This window comes from Sciurus vulgaris (genome assembly GCF_902686455.1).
Source record: "Sciurus vulgaris genome assembly, chromosome: 2".
In the NCBI taxonomy this organism is placed as follows: domain Eukaryota; kingdom Metazoa; phylum Chordata; class Mammalia; order Rodentia; family Sciuridae; genus Sciurus; species Sciurus vulgaris.
The window spans coordinates 129172113-129188671 of NC_136462.1; the positions used below are offsets into that span (position 1 = coordinate 129172113).

Genomic DNA, 16559 nt, shown 5'->3' on the forward strand with positions numbered 1-16559 from the left:
TGTATGTGTGTAAATAGAAGCAAATATTTTTGGTTCATGACAAATACAGTTAAGATAGGATTTATCAGTAGTCTAGCCAATATTTATTACTAATCAGAAGTCTAGACTGTATGTAATTTGTTCATGGTAAACCCAGAGACACACAAAACCATATCCTTTTTGAGATAGAAAATTAATTTATGAACTTCCTAAGGAATTAGTTTGTAAGCTTCATAAATTTGGCAGACCTTCACTGTAGCGTCTAATATATTTGGAAATGTTAAACATTAGGCATAAAGTATATTTGGATTATGCGCAAAATACTTTTAAGAGAAAAAATACAGTAAGCTGTCCAGTTAATAATAAGGGAACGAAAATGATGGCAGTAGGAAACTTTAAAAATATAATACAAGAGGCATCCTTTATGGGACTTTTCTTCCAGCCATGGTCTTTTGATTTCAAAATTGTTATCTTTCATATATGGGGATGAAAGTAATGGCCTATGCAATCTATACTTTGATGAATTTTTAGTTCCTTGTTCTTAGGACTAAGGACATGCATTTGTGACATTTTATCACATTTATTATTTACCACCTGAAATTTTTAGCACTTCCATAGATACTGTATGTAACTTGGCCTGTAAAAAATTTTTTAGATCTAACTTGTGAAATTCAGGTATGAATTGGATAATTTTCAAAGCATTATTCCATGAACATTAAATTGAATTAGAAAAATAACCTGTGTTTAATATATGCTTTAGTGGTCAAAGAGACATTTTAAAATCCTTTTTATTTTTAACTTAAAGTGAAAATGAATGAAAGTTTTAAAAACTTTTGAAATTCTTATTATTGATTTTTAAATACATTTTTACGCTATAATATTTTATTTCTAAATTCTCTGTTCTATTGGAAATTATAGTTTTCAGACCTAATTTAAAAAGTATTTTTATTTAGTTTCACAGTGTTAATTGAAAAACATTTAGTAAAATAAAAAGAAATTGTAAAACCAGTTAAAATATATTTTTAACTCCCTAGTAATGCTCTTTCATGTAGAAAAAGTGAAATATTTCTGTTTTCTAAGGAATGATAAGTTCTGTAAGTTGATTAACAACCACGTGAAATTGAAAAATTGTAAAACTACTGTTTTGTAATTAATATGTATATTAAGTCAATTAATATGTGTATTAAATAGCTTTTATATATGTTTATTAAGTATAATTGTATGTTTTAAGGTCATATGACCTTGCTTTTACATTTAATTTTCAGCCCCTGATTGAATAAATTCAATATAAACTCACCCTTTGAATATTTTAGTAGATTCGAAAACTTGGATTTAATGAAATACTCTTTCTGAGCTTTCTAGAAATACTACCATTACATATTACTTTGTTTCTTTGAATTAAAATTAACATGCCCGATTTGCCACAGTTATGACAGTCAGTTGTATTTGGGCATTATTTTCTCATGTGCAAATGTAAGTTTTATATATGTAATTATTAAAGTTTTTACATTTATGCTGTTGTCTGCACCAGTCTTTCATAAAATAAAAAGTAATTATTTTTAAAAATTATTTCTCATAGGTATGTTCACATATGATGAATCTACAAAATTATTTTGGTTTAATCCATCCTCTTTTGAAACTGAGGGTCAGTTTACTCTGATTGGCATAGTCCTGGGTCTGGCTATTTACAATAACTGTATACTGGATGTGCATTTTCCCATGGTTGTCTACAGGAAGCTGATGGGGAAAAAAGGAACTTTTCGTGACTTGGGAGACTCTCACCCAGTAAGTTTTTTGTTGTTTTATATTTCATTTCTTAGATTTTACTTAACTGTAAAAGTAGTTTAAGTTATATAAAATATTACTAAAGGTTTTTAATATTTTTACCTAGTAAGATAAAGTTATCTTAATCTGATTTAAGTACCAAGAATATTTAAAAAGTCAAAGAGAGAAATTTCTGTATGTTGCTGACTGCAGGCAAGTTTTGTTCTTTTCTTTTTTTAAGACTAATTCCATAATGAAATGTTTTTAAACATTGTTTCTTGACAAATTTCTTTTTTTTTTTTTTTTTTTGTGGTGCTTGGGTTTGAACCCAAGGCCTTGGGCTTGTGAGGCAAGTACTCTACCAACTGAGCTATATCCCCAGCCCACATTGTTTCTTTTTTAATACAATTATGTAAGTCTGCCAGGTGAAATCACAGTTGCACTGGCTAAGGGACTTGGTGTGTTCAAGTTTGTGTGTCTGTTTCTCTCCCTCTGCTCTGTTCTCCATCCTTGAGACACTGGATGTTCTCATAGAGCACAATGTGAAATCTGTTGCTGAATTGGTAGTGTGAGGTTTCTTAGCAAAAAATGGAACATCATCAACGACTGACAATCTTTCTAGGTTATGAACTATTTAGGGGACAGGAAGGATGGATACTGTTTATGCTTCAGTTCTCTCTGACACAACTTTTATTTTTTGTTTTTATTTTTCTAAAAAGTGATACAGACTATTTGTTGTATTTTGAAGTTCATTTTTCCATTTCTGGTTATTAGGTTCTATATCAGAGTTTAAAAGACTTACTAGAATATGAAGGGAATGTGGAAGATGATATGATGATCACTTTCCAGATATCACAGACAGATCTTTTTGGTAACCCAATGATGTATGATCTAAAGGAAAATGGTGATAAAATTCCAATTACAAATGAAAACAGGAAGGTAATGAATGTTTTTATATTGTAATTATTTTTGTCTCTTCAATAACAATTTCAAAGCCTTGTATGCTTGTAATTTTTAAAGAAGTATAATAGAGTTGGAACCAAGAACAAAGGAATTAAGTAACCAAATTTCTGCAAATTGTAGGGCTACAGTTTTCTAAATCTTGGGCTCAAGCTGGTGTGAGAGCACTTAGTTGAACTCCTTTACAGGAGAAGATTGAGCAATAGAGAATAAATAGCTAAATGTGACTATAGTATAAAGTAGAAAACCATGTTTTCCTACCTTAAACTTCAGAAGTGAGTAGGACCTTGTGATTAAAATTCTTACCACAGAACAACGATAATTGCATTTTATGTGTATGTGTATTTCTTTTTTGGGATGTAATTGTACTTCTAAAAAGTATTCTTTACATCAGATTTGGGTTTCAGTTGGCCAAAAAGTATTTGTCTGGAAACAGGGAGTAACCTAGAATATAGCAGGCAAATTATACACATTTATAGTATTTCTATAAAAGAAACATGTGCTTATATTAATACAATTTTTGATAAAAACGTTACACTTATTAAGTTAGGATACAAAGTACATATTCCTTTTATGATTTGGCATAGTAGCTTAGACTTCAAGCAAAACACCAGATTTCTGCTGAACTAAAAGTAGTATGCAGTTTACCAATATTCTGTAGTAGACAGCATGAGACTTTCTGGTTTGCTCAAATTCAGTACATTGTACTCCATTAAAACTATTGACTTTTATAAATCTATACATGGTTTAAATGTGCCAGTGTTTGCATACATAACTTGAGGGAACCTAAAACATTATGTTGAGGCCTCAATCTTTTATATTCAGTCTTATTTAACATAGTACGAAAATTGAAATTTACATATTTAACCATTTTATGCACATGAACTTTTTATAGCTTATATTGGTTATTGTAGAGAACTATGAAATTGCAAGATATTTTCCTTTGTATGTATAACATTTTAATTTTAGTAAGTGTTCTCGAATGATCACTTTGTAGCCCAGTAGTTTGTTGTGTGTGTGGTTTTTTTTTGTTTTGTTTTGTTTTGTTTTGTTTGTTTTGTTTTAAACAACATATTATAGGAAGTTCTTTCGCTTAATGTTCCCTGCAGGAATTTGTCAATCTCTATTCTGACTACATTCTCAACAAATCAGTAGAAAAACAGTTCAAGGCTTTTCGAAGAGGTTTTCATATGGTGACCAATGAATCTCCCTTAAAGTACTTATTCAGACCAGAAGAAATTGAATTGCTCATATGTGGAAGCCGGGTAAAAAAGCCAATGTCTGCCCCCATAAAATTATTTTTAAAAACCATTGATTGACTTAATGTTTTAATGGTGTAATATAGAAAATGTTAAGACATATTTTCTTGAATTTGCAGAATCTAGACTTCCAAGCACTAGAAGAAACTACAGAATATGATGGTGGCTATACCCGGGACTCTGTTCTGATTAGGTGAGGTACTCAATTCTTAAGAAGAAGATTTCATACACCAAAGGAGTATGTATATTTTATGCTTCAGACCTTTGTCTCTAAATATTACTTACTAAATAAGCAAATTTGTAATTTCTCAGCTATAAAATTAGAACTGTATTTGTAATATAATCATCAGTGTTTATAGTATAATTTATTTCCTAAATGAAATATTTATGTAAATGTAATGTTTTCTCCTGTATTTGGGTTATAAATTATCTGATACTCCCAGCAACATGTGAAATGGTACACTATTATTTAAATCCTTAAGATAGTGCAAGATATATACATTAGTATGTATTTCTACTAGTATGTGGGTAAGCATTTCCAATTAATTTTGAGGTAGAATTTCCCAGTTCTGTCTGCTTCCAGCAAATGCCTTTGCTACTGTGCTCTCTACCTCTCTATAGTATCCCATTGAATCCTGAAAGACAGAAACTTCCTTATTCCCTACTGAGACTGGTAAGAGTCAGAGATGCCCTTTTGGCATCCACTGCTGGGGTGAGGTGAGAAGGTACACAAACAGGTACCTTCCTGGAAAGTTCTTGCTCTGGGATGCAAATGTGTAAACACCAGAATAAATATTAACTCTTATCTAGCAATAAATTGTATTTTATGTTACCTTATTATTAATTGTTATTGTCATTTTGTTCATCTTAGTTTGTAGGAGGTTACTGTTATCTGCAGTTGTGAATATATATTTACTGCTAGCAGACATTATACTGGTACTTGAAGTTTAAAGGTGATTGCTATCACATGGTCATAGGAAAACTCCACTTGTCAGTTCCAAGGTGTATCTCAGCAGCATCTCTGTGATATAGATAATACAGAGTTTTTAGGAAAAAAGTAGCAACTCAGTGCTTCCTTAAGAATATTAGAAAATATCTGTGCTATTTTTTATAACATATTTTTTAATTTAAATATTTTTAAATTTGTTCTAATTTTTTAAATGGAGAAACTGTTTCATAGGTTTTGAGTTGTATTTCCATGTAAAGATACTTAAAATTTTGCTATTTCTTTAAGTAATTTTTATCATGGATCATGATTGTCTGGGTTTACTAATTCATTAAGAGTTATAATATGGTGATAGTCTAATTCTTTATTACTTAAAACATTTCTTAAGTATCGCCTATAATAATCATCTACTTTCTGGTTTCCCAGAATTATAGATCCACATATATGATCACATACATGCATATATGTGTGTATGTATACACACACACACACACACACGCATCAGACAGCATAAACACTTGAGTCTTAGTTTCTAATTTGCAAAATAACATGATTCCCTGTTTCCTAATTGTTGCAGTATTGTTGATGATATTGATGGTATTGATGTTATATGAAGTTAGATTTGAGTACAGTAAAATTTGTAAAACTTAACTGGGCAGTTCAGAGATTTAGAAAATTATATACATACAACAGATCTCAGTTGAGATTTAGACTATGTCCATTACCCCTGCAGTTCCCATGTGTCCTCTTCCAGTCAGTCTTCATTCACCACAGGTAACCCACTGTTTTGTTTGTTGTCACTAGTTTTGTCTGTTCTTGAAATTCATATAAATGAAATCATATATATATATTTTTTTTCATCTTTGTACTTAGATAAGCAGAATATATTTGAGATCCATCCATGTTATTGCATTAACTTATGGTTCATTGTTTTTATGGCAGAGTAGTGTTGCATTAGATGAATACACAGAATTTGTTCATGAGTTCTGTTGGAGGAAAACTGAATTGTCTCCAGGTTTGGGACAGTTGCGAATAAAATTGTATACAGTCTTACTCTAGAAGTGTTTTCTTTTTTCTTGGCCAAACATGTAGGAGGGGGTGAGTATTGGGTTCATGTAATAGATACATATTTAAGTTTATGAAAGACTGCAAGAATGATTGTCCAAGGTAGCCACACCATTTTACACCCCCACCAACAATATCAGAGTTCATCATTCCATATCTTCTTCAGTATTTAGTGGAGGTAGTCTTTGATTTTAATTATTATGGTGAGTGTGAAGTGCTATTTTATTGTAGTTTTAATTTGCATTTCTCTGATGATTAATGATGTTAAACACTTAATATGTTGTTTTGAATAACCATACTTTTGTTAAACCCCCCCAGCTCTTTGTAACCCCCTTTTTAAATTATTGTTTTCTATTGATTGTAGATGTTTTCTTTTTAAATATGTTCTAGCTAAAAGACCCCTTTCTAATATGTATTTCATGAATATGTTCTTCTAGTCTGTAGCTCTCCTTTCCCCATTGAATTAGCTGGGCACTTTTCTTGAAAATTGTTTTGTGTGTGAGTCTTCTGGAATCTGTTCTGCTCTGCTGATTTATTTGTTCTTTTGCCAAAATCAGATTGTTCATTCTTGAAGCTTTACAGAGCAGGTAAAGCTTTACAGAGACCTCTTTTTCATTATACTACATTGCTTTGGCCATTTTATTTACATATGGATTTGTTAATTTCTACAAAGAAAAGAAAAAGCCTGCTGAGATTTTGATTTGGTTTGCTTTCATCAGTATAGGTTAGTTTGGAAAGAATTGTCATTTTAACAGTGTGGAGTCTTGCAAACTTTGAACATAGTATATCTCTCTATTTAGATTTTTATTAGTTTCTGTTAGATTGTTTTTGTAGTTTTTGAAATCAAGCACGTTAGGAAAAAAGTTGAGTTTTCATGTTTTCGATACTATTGTAAGTGATCTTAACTAATTTTTCCTTTTTTTTGCTAGTATGTGGGAAAAAACTGGATTTTTATATATTGACTTTGTATCCTGTGAGCCTTGTAAAATCACTAATTACTCCTAGTATTTCTTCAATAGATGTTTTAGGGTTCTCATTGTCAATAGGTCATCCACAGATCAGGACACATTTACTTCTTTCTGAACTTTATGCCTTTTATTACCATTTCTCTATTAAACTAACTGACTAGAATCTTTGGCAAACCGTTTTCTTAACTTTGTTTCTGATCTTATTGAGAAAACAGAGTACAGGCATATCACAGAAAGATTGTGGGTAAGTATCGATGATTATCTAAGCCATCAAGTCCTAATCTTTTTGCTGGTGAGGGATTTTGTCTCAATGTTGACGGCTCCTAAGACTGATCAGGGTGGTGTTTGCTCAAGGCTGGGGTGGCTGTGGGAATTTCTTAAAATAAGACCATAGGGAACCTTACCACATCAGTTGATTCTTCCTTTCACAAAAGATTTCTCTGAAGCATGTGGTGCTGTTTGATAACATTTTGCCCATAGTAGAGTTAGTCCTCTCAAACTGTGCCGTTAGCAACTAAGTTTGTATGATAATATTCTAAATCTTTTGTTGTCATTCCAACAGTGTTCATAGCATCTTAACCAAGAGTTGATACCTTAAGAAAATGCTTTCTTTGCTCATGTGTAAGAAGCAATGTCGTATCCATTACAATTTTATCATGAGATTCCAAGAGTTCAGTCACATCTTCAAGTTCCACTTCTAGTTCTAGTTCTCTTGCTTTTATTCCCTACATTTACAACTTTTTTTTTTTTTTGCCTCTGCTGAACTTTTGAACCCCTGAGAGTCATCTATAAGATTTGGAATCAGCTTCTTCTAAACTCCCGTTGAGTTTCATATTGTGACCTTTTCCCATGACTCTCAAATTCTTAATTATATCTACCAACAATTGTGAATTCTCCCGGGAAGGTTTTCAGCTTTCGCCCCCACTCTGGTGATGGTGATAGGAATCAAACTCAGGATTTCACACGATTGGCAAACATTCTACCACTGAGTTACACCTGCTGCCCCTCTAGAAGATTTTCAGTTTACTCTGCCCAGATCCATCCAGAGGAATCATTGTCTGGCAACCATGGTATTATGAAGTGTAAGTCTGAAAAAGACTTGAAAGTTAAAAGTTTTCCTTGGCCCATGGGCTCTAGAATTGATGTATTAACAGACATGAAAATGACATTAATCTTATTGCATCTCAGAGCTATTGGGTAATCATTTGCAAATTGCAATAATCTTTTGAAGGGAATCATCTTTTACTGAGCAATAGTGAGCTTAAAATATTTAGTAAGCCATGTTGTGAACAGATGTGCTACCATCCAGGCTTGGTTGTTCCACTTATAGAACACAAGTATCATAGTTTTAAGGTTATTCTTAAGGGTCCTAGAGTTTTTAGAATGAAAAATGAGGAGTGGCTTCAACGTAAGTCACCAGCTGCATCAGTCTCTAAGTTTTGGAGCCAGACATTGTCTTCTTCTCTTTAGCTATGAAAGTCTTAGTTGGGATGTTCTTCCAATATAAGGCTATTTTGTCCAAATTGAAAATATGTTGTTTAGTATAGCTACCTTCCTCCATTACCTTAGTTGGATCTTCTGTAATACTTGCTGTAGCTTCTACATCAGTGCTTGGCTGCTTCACTTTGTATTTCAAGTTTCGGAGATGGTTTCTTGCCATAAGCCTCATGAACCTACCTCTGCTAGCTTTAACTATTCTTCTGCAGCTTCCTCATTCTCTCCATCTTCACAGAATTAAAGAGGGTTAAGACCTTACTTTGGATTAGGCTTTTGTTTAAGAAAATGTGACTGTTTTATTCTGTCTATACCACTAAGAACTTCTCCATATCAGCAGTAAGGCTGTGTTTCACTTTTTTGACATTACTGTTCACTGGAGTAGAAATTGTAGTTTCCTTCAAGAACTTTTCCTTTGTATTCACAACTTAGGTAACTGGGACAAGATACGCTTAGTTTCCAGCATATCTCAATTTTCAATATGCCTTCCTTCCTAAACTTAATCATTTTTAGCTTTTAATGTAGAGATGTGAGACTCCTCGTCTGAACACTAGAGGCTGATGTAGGGTTATTAGTTTCCTAATTTCAATATTGTGTCTCAGGGAATGGAGAGGACCAAGGAGAGAGGGGGAGAGGTTGGGAGAATGACTGGTCAGTAGAGCAGTCAGAACACACATTTATGAGTAAGTTCACTTTCTTATACAGGCATGGTTTGTGGTTCCCCCAAACAGTTACAGTACATGGAAGATCACAAATTACCATACCAGATACAATAATAAGGGAATAATAGTAAAGGATAAGTTTGAAATATTTTGAAAACTACCAAAATGTGATAGAGATGCACATGGGCACATGCTGTTGCAAAAATGACATCAGTAGGGTTGTTTGACTCAGGGTTGCCACACACCTTCAATTTGTTTTTAAAAAGAGAAAAGCAATAGTTAAATACACAGTAAAGCAAACCACAATAAAATCGGTTATGCCTATACAGTGTTATGCCATTAAAGTTTTCATTTCTCTGGGATAAATACCAACTGTGCACTTGATTTTTTTTATTGTTGAGTTTTCAGAGTTGTTTTTATATATATACTGCCTCTCTCCTTCCTCCATTGAATTGTTTTTTCTTATAAGTCATAAAATCAAATGAGCATACATGTATTGGTCTGTTTCTGTTTCTTATATTTATATCATTTTATTAGGTTTTGCTTCATATATATTTGAGGCTCTGTCATTTGGTATTTAACCATTTAGAATCACTATGTCATCTTGGTAGATTGGTTCTTTATCATTATTTAAGGCCTTTATTTTGTGTCTTATAATTTTCTTTGCTCTGAACATAACTGTAACCATTCCTATTTTTAAAATGAATGTTTGCTCTTTTACTATCATTTTCCTTCAGTCTATGTTGCTGCACTTGAAATCAATTTCTTATAAATAGCATATGGTGGGGTCATTTTTTAAAAAACCTATTCTGTCAGTCTTTGCCTTTTAATTGGCATACTTAGACCATTTATTGGTATTTAAGGCAATTATTGATATGTTGGGGCCTAATTTTGTCACTTCATTATTCGTTTTCAGTTTTTCTCTTTTCTCATTTGTTGTTGTTCATGGATTACTTGAATTTTTTTATTTTTATTTAGGATTTTGTCTTGATGTATTTATAATGTTCTTTTTTTGTGTGTTTTGCCCTGTGTTATTTTCTTCATGATTATTGGGGGTAGCACTTTATACATATGAGACTTTTGTTCACTGATATTCAACATCACTTTAGGTAAAATGTGAAACCTTGCTTTCATTTTGGTCTCTCTCTTCACTGTAATATTTTTGTTTTGAGTATTAATGCCATCATAGTTTTCATATCAGTTATTAAAAATCCTTTATAGAACTTGTAAGAATGGCAATCTGTTTCATTACTTTTTCCAAAATTCCACCTTTTATCATTTCCCTTAGCTAATCTTAAAAAGCAGTTTGCTAATGACAAGTTCTTTAATTTCCTTTATCTGAAGGTGACTTTATTTTTCCCTGTATTCTTAAGGAATAATTTCATTTGTGCTATGGGTCTGTGTCTTCATCAAACATGGAAAAATTTCAGCCATTATTTCTTCACATGCTCTTTCAGCCCCACTCTCTTTTCTCTTTTCTTTTGGGGCTTCTAATGATACAATGTTGAGTAATTTGTTGTTGTTCGACGTGTACCTGAAGCTTGGTTCTTTTTTCAGTCTATTTTTTCTCTATTGTTCAGAGTTCTATTCTCCTGTCATCTTCACTGTACTGTTGAGTCCATCCAATGATTATTTTTCTCTTACTGTATTTTTCAGGTCTGTAATTTCCATTTAACTCTTTTTATTATAATTTGTAGTTCTTTGCTGACATCGTCTATTGTTTCATTTTTTAAACAGAACTTGTAATTGCTTGTCGAATCATTTAAGATGATTGCATTAAAAGCCTTGTCAGATAATTGCAACATTTTATTCATCTCTGTGTTGGCGTCAGTCGATTTTCTTTGTGATTTTTCTGGTTGTGAAGGTATGACAGATGATTTGTATTGCATTGTGATCATTTTGACTCTATGTTAAGAGACTCCAGGTTTTTTACTTGAGAAGGCAGTCTCCTGTTTAAACATTAGATCCTGGTGTACTTTTGTGAGTTGTGGGTCCAGTGCCAATTTTAGCGTTGAGTTCATTTATTTCATTCCACTGGGGGCTTCCCCTGGTCCATACTGCTGCTACTTGAGGGGCTTCTCTTGGCTGAGCTACCAAAAGGCATTACATAATGTTTTTGAGAGAGAGAACACCCACCAGCTCTCTTGGGCTGGAGAATGCGTCATGAACCCTGGTCTGGCAGTGTTCCTGCCATCTCCCACTTGTGGTACTTTGGGGCTGGGAGGCTCACAGTATAAAGGAGCACACTTCCAGGGCCAGAACCAGTCATAGAGCAGAATTCCTCCTGCCAGTACCAACAGAACTATCCCAAAATCAAGAAGGAGATGAGCATAAGGTATGACTTTATTGTGTTTTTTATTTCCCCTATTCCTTAAGATTTTCTTCTTTTCTATTTTGTTTTGGGGGTATTTATTTTTATTTCTTCCCTTTTTAGTTTTAGTTTCTATGTATTTGACATGATTTTTTTCCCATTCTTTTCTAACTACTCCTTAGTTCTATCATATCTTCTGAGAGCTTTTTTCCTAAAGTTTTTCAATTTTGATTTAGTTCTTTAATAGCTTCCATTATTTTTTAAATTTATTTTAACTCAGTTTGAAATCTGTTTTCATCTGTTTTACTGACATATCTTTTGGTGTACTTCCATTCCCTAGCAACATTGTTCATGAACATACTCTTTACTAATAACTTGGGTAATGTTTCACTGTGATCCTTTGTTCTGTTGGTTGTTTTCTTTTTAAGTGAAATGACTGTCCCATACTTTAAAGAGAGAGATGGGTCAATATAGCTCCCCCGCCCACCTCAGAAGGGCTGTGTTTATTTGTGGAAACTGATAAAAAGTAATGGTCTTGTGCTTTTTGAAATTGTCTTCTTTACTACCTCACCCTATATATATTTCAATTTTCCTTTTTCTTTCTTTTCCTTGATTTGATCCATATGGATATTGTTCCCAGCAATTTCTCCTCAGGTTTGTTTTTGAAAGGGGTTTTGGGTATTGAAGAGTTTTAAGGGCCCTGATCATCTGTAATTATCTACAAACTGAACTTTGTAGAACTCTCTTCACCTTTTAACTGCTGTTCTCAAATTAGCTTGTGCTTTTCAGCGGGTGGCAGTTTTTGAGAGTCTTTTCCTCTCAGTGCTATAAGAAACCAGATAGTTACCTCTCTTCTACTTCACTGGTAGATGTTGACCCCAACTAGGTCTTCCAGCCATAGTGCTATGTTCACGTTCACTTACATGCAGAAATTCATGGAGGATACCTTATTGCCTAATTTTGTTGTGGGTCTTTGGTTTTTCCATTCAATTTGCAATTTTTGTGGGGGTGGGCATTTGGCAGAAAAAATATCAAAATAACTATGTCATTGCTACCATAATCACTTATCTTTCACTTGAATTTATTATCTTATCAGTGTTGCCTTAATCTGTTATTTCAGTGGAGATTGCAAGATGATGATTTAGAATTTAGTTTTTCATCTCTTTTTGCTACGTATATACCATTACACCATCTTTTTTCCTTACCAGTGGGTGCTATTTGTTTATGTTCTAGTGGAAAGAAAACATGATAAAATGTACTTAAGGTTTTTAAAGCAAGATATTAATAATTTCAGTAGTGGCTTTTGGTTGGGTTTGCCTTCCTTCCTTTAACTATTACTGTGAACTCATGAATTTTTTAAATGTAAATATATAATACATTTGACAGGGACTACTATTAATAATATTCAAATTTTTGGGCCTTTGTGTATTTTTAACATGACACTGTCTTGAAACTTTGACTATCAGAATTTTGAAACGTTGCACCCCTAGGCAAGGAATAAAACATTTTTATAAGAAATTATTGACAAATGGCTTTTTTTTTTTTTTTTTTTCCCGCGGTGCTGGGGATTGAACCCAGGGCCATGCGCTTGCAAGGCAAGCACTCTACTAACTGAGCTGTAACCCCAGCCCAGCAAATGGCATTTTGAGTCAACTTTGGGGTACAAGGTCTGACCTTTGCCATTGAATATTATTACTTGGATGACTTGACGGGAAAGAGCTACAAGAATTTTTTCTCAGTGTATCTTAGAAATAACCTCACGTTATGTGGATGCAACCTAGGTTCGAACATTGTGATTATTTCCAACCTTTTGCTCTTAGTAGTTGTATCACAGTGAATCTTTTTATGCATGTATTATTCCATACATATGTACAATATCTTTAAAATAAATTGCTAGAAGTAGAATTGTTGCGTCAAACAGTAGATGAATGTGTAATTTTGCTAGATACTGCCAAATTATCTGTCACAGAAATACCACATTTTGTGTTTCCATCAACAGTATGTGAGAGTATCTTTTTGTCTCCCAACTTCCTAAACAGAATGTGGTGTTAAACTTGGGTGTTATTTCACTGTGGTTATAATTCCTCTTTATGACTGAGGATGGCCATCTTTTATACTTAGGAGCTAGCTGAATTTTTTATATAGGCTTCTTGCTCATTTTGCTGTTCGGTTATTGATCTACTTCTTTATATGTTAGGGAGATTAGCCTTTACATCTGGTAGATTTATAAATATTTTACCTAGTTTGTCATTTGTCTTCCGACTTTGCTTTCAGGGTTGTTTTTGTTTATTTGTTCATTTTGTTTTTATGATTCTTAGAGTTTTTTTCTTTTTTTGTTTTTCTAGACTATGGTCCCTAGTAGCAATTTGATCTTATTCTTTGTCCTTTTGTTACCTCATATATTAACCTTTTATTTCCTGAATTATTTTGCATACTTTTTATTTTTAAGTATTCTCATTTCTATTTCTGAAAATATTTCTGTTGTCCATCTCTCTGAGTGTTGTTCTTTTGATCACTGGTATTCTTTTTGATGTACTTTCCCTTCATGATGGTATATGCTATTATAAATTCCTATTGTTTATGATTCACTTTTTCTGGTGTTCTTTTGCTTCTCATTTGCAGGATTTTTCTATATCATCTTTATTTGGACTTTGAAATTCTGTTTTTCTCATTTATTTTTCTATATACTTTTTATTTTTTCCCTGTATCTGCTATTACTAATATATCAGAGGGAGGAGGGAGGAGTTTGGGTGACTTCAGTGGTCTCTTAGTTGAGAGGACCCCTCCTTGTTATTACAGTAAGTGCAGTTTTCTTTAACATAATTCGTCTATTTATGTGGTCCAGTGCCTTCTGAGTATTCAATTCCATCTTGTTTCATTAAAGGCCCCTTATTACCAGTCATTTCCATCCCTTTGTGACCAGTAGCTACTTTCAAGGAACACCTTTGTCCCCCTTCTCTGCAGGCACAGTGCCACTTCTGGTACTAGGCATTTTCTTATAGCCTTTCCTGGTTTGTTTTTCCTTTTTCTTTTTTCAGTACTAGGAATTGAAGCTAGGGGGACTGAGTTACACCCCCACCCATTTTAGAGATAGGGTGTTGCAAAGTTGCCCAGGCTGGCCTCAAACTTATGATCATCCTGCCTCAGCCTCCGGAGTGGCTGAGATTATAGTTGTGTGTGCCCAACGCTTTTAACCACCCTGTTGCCAGTACTCTAACCTGCCCTCAGTAAGAAGTTCTCTCTTGGGATGGGGTTAAAGCTCATTAGTGTTAGCCTGCATACCCTGCTTTTCCACATAGCACTTGCTAAACTTTGCTAGTGTTGGGTTCATGTATTAACTGATGATCGTGGGTATTCATTACCCCACTTAATTGACATTTGGATTTTATGCTCTATTTCCTTGTTTTACTCTTGGGCTTAGGTTTTGGTGTTTTATTTTCTGTCCTTTTTGATCTGTGTAGATTTTCAGAGATGTGAATAGGATCTAATCCAGATAGCCACCACTTTTGTGTAGAAACCTGGAAGCCTCATCTTCTTCAGCTTTCTAAATAGATACATTCTTAGGCAACTTACTCTAAGGTAAAGAAAAGATGAAGATTTTAACATCACACATAACATAGAAAGTGAGGAATTTTGTTCAATAATTGCTTCCATTGTGCTGGTTGATAGTAATCTGTTTTTTAACTTCTTACTTAAAAATGTAACCAAAGAAATAGCTTCTTAATACTCGATTGAGACCTGGTCACTATGACCACTGCCTGTCTGCCACTTCAATATCCATCTTCCTCACTGGCATCTGATACTTTGCCTCCTCAAGAGTAGCTGGGTACAGTGCTGGAAGCTTTATTATCACCCACTGCAGGGCAGCTTTTCTTCCCCAGTAGAGGGCTCAGTGCTGGGGCAGATGTTTTTTCTCTTACCAGCCTCCCAAAATACATAAACTGGGGTCTGATTCCTTTACTTCTTAACTGAGAGATGGCTCTGCAATTTGCATGTCCAGTTTCCATTCACTGTGTATATCTTTATTGTTTTCTTTAGGCAAGTGATAGGTTTGCAGAAACAGGGTGGGAAGGATGTGAACAGTGGCAAAGAAGGGAAGTGGCAGGAGATTGGATAAAGTGATGAAATGTCATAAGACTTTTGAAACTTGAAGTCTTGGAAACAGTGTGATTTGTTAGAAGAATGGAATTGTAACAATAAAATCACCAGCATTTGGGTTGTAAAAAAGAATATCAAAAACTAGAATTACAATTACTAATTTGGGTAGTTTGAAAGTCTTGTCATGACGTTGCACTTATTACATAGGTTTTAGGAATGCGATTAAATAATTTTCTTAAAGTCAACTATAGATGACATAAATATCAATAATTCTCCCCCTTCTTATACAATACATAATTCTTAATAAAAGTTCAAGTAAAAATTGTTTATGTTTGTATTACTGCTCATAAGTAGGTGGTTGTTATGTTGGTTTCTTTATTTGTATCATTTTGTAGTTTTCTCCCTTGTTCTCCTCTACAAAATTGAGTAAGGGGTGAAAGGATACGTGGAGTAAGGGAGGAAAGATAAATAAAATATATACTTGAAGGCATCTTTTTCAATTTACAGAATTTTGCTTTTTGCTTGTTACTAACTGTATATTATGATTATACCATAGTTTTCAGTCATTCCTTTGTGTTAAGACATGTTTTGCTGTATTTGTTTTACTATTACAAATTATATAGGGATGAACTTAAATTTTATGTATTTAGAACTGTTTAAGATAAATTTGCCTAAGTAGAATTACTAAATAACCAGGAATGAATACATAGAGTTCCTAATATTACTTTCAAGTTGTTCCCTGACATTATTTTTATACACTTTATAAGCTTTATATTATTGGTAAAGTGAATGTCACATTAATACCAGTGCTGTATCTTTTCTCATTAGGGAGTTCTGGGAAATCGTTCATTCATTTACAGATGAACAGAAAAGACTCTTCTTGCAGTTTACAACGGGCACAGACAGAGCACCTGTGGGAGGACTAGGAAAATTAAAGATGATTATAGCCAAAAATGGCCCAGACACAGAAAGGTAATTATTAAATTATGATTACATGACTTCTGAAAACCTTGCATTCCATATCATACACATGTGAACTATTTTTTGTAGCTT

At 33.3% G+C, this 16559-nt stretch overlaps 2 protein-coding genes across 9 annotated transcripts in view; one reads left to right on the top strand and one right to left on the bottom strand.

Annotated features, from left to right (window-relative positions):
- Positions 1-16559, top strand: part of LOC306650159 (ubiquitin-protein ligase E3A) — a 95338-nt gene that overhangs the window by 77541 nt on the left and 1238 nt on the right. For 7 of the 8 annotated variants that reach the window (XM_079121983.1, XM_079121982.1, XM_079121985.1 and 4 more), the window contains 5 exons: positions 1559-1764; positions 2518-2682; positions 3813-3968; positions 4082-4155; positions 16335-16478. In XM_079121983.1, coding sequence (XP_078978109.1) covers positions 1559-1764; positions 2518-2682; positions 3813-3968; positions 4082-4155; positions 16335-16478 — 745 coding nt within the window. The remainder of the gene's footprint in view (positions 1-1558; positions 1765-2517; positions 2683-3812; positions 3969-4081; positions 4156-16334; positions 16479-16559) is intronic. The other variant, XM_079121989.1, reaches the window with a different exon arrangement.
- The window catches only part of LOC306650377 (uncharacterized protein), a 215498-nt gene that overhangs the window by 76960 nt on the left and 121979 nt on the right, over positions 1-16559 (bottom strand). The window lies entirely within an intron of this gene.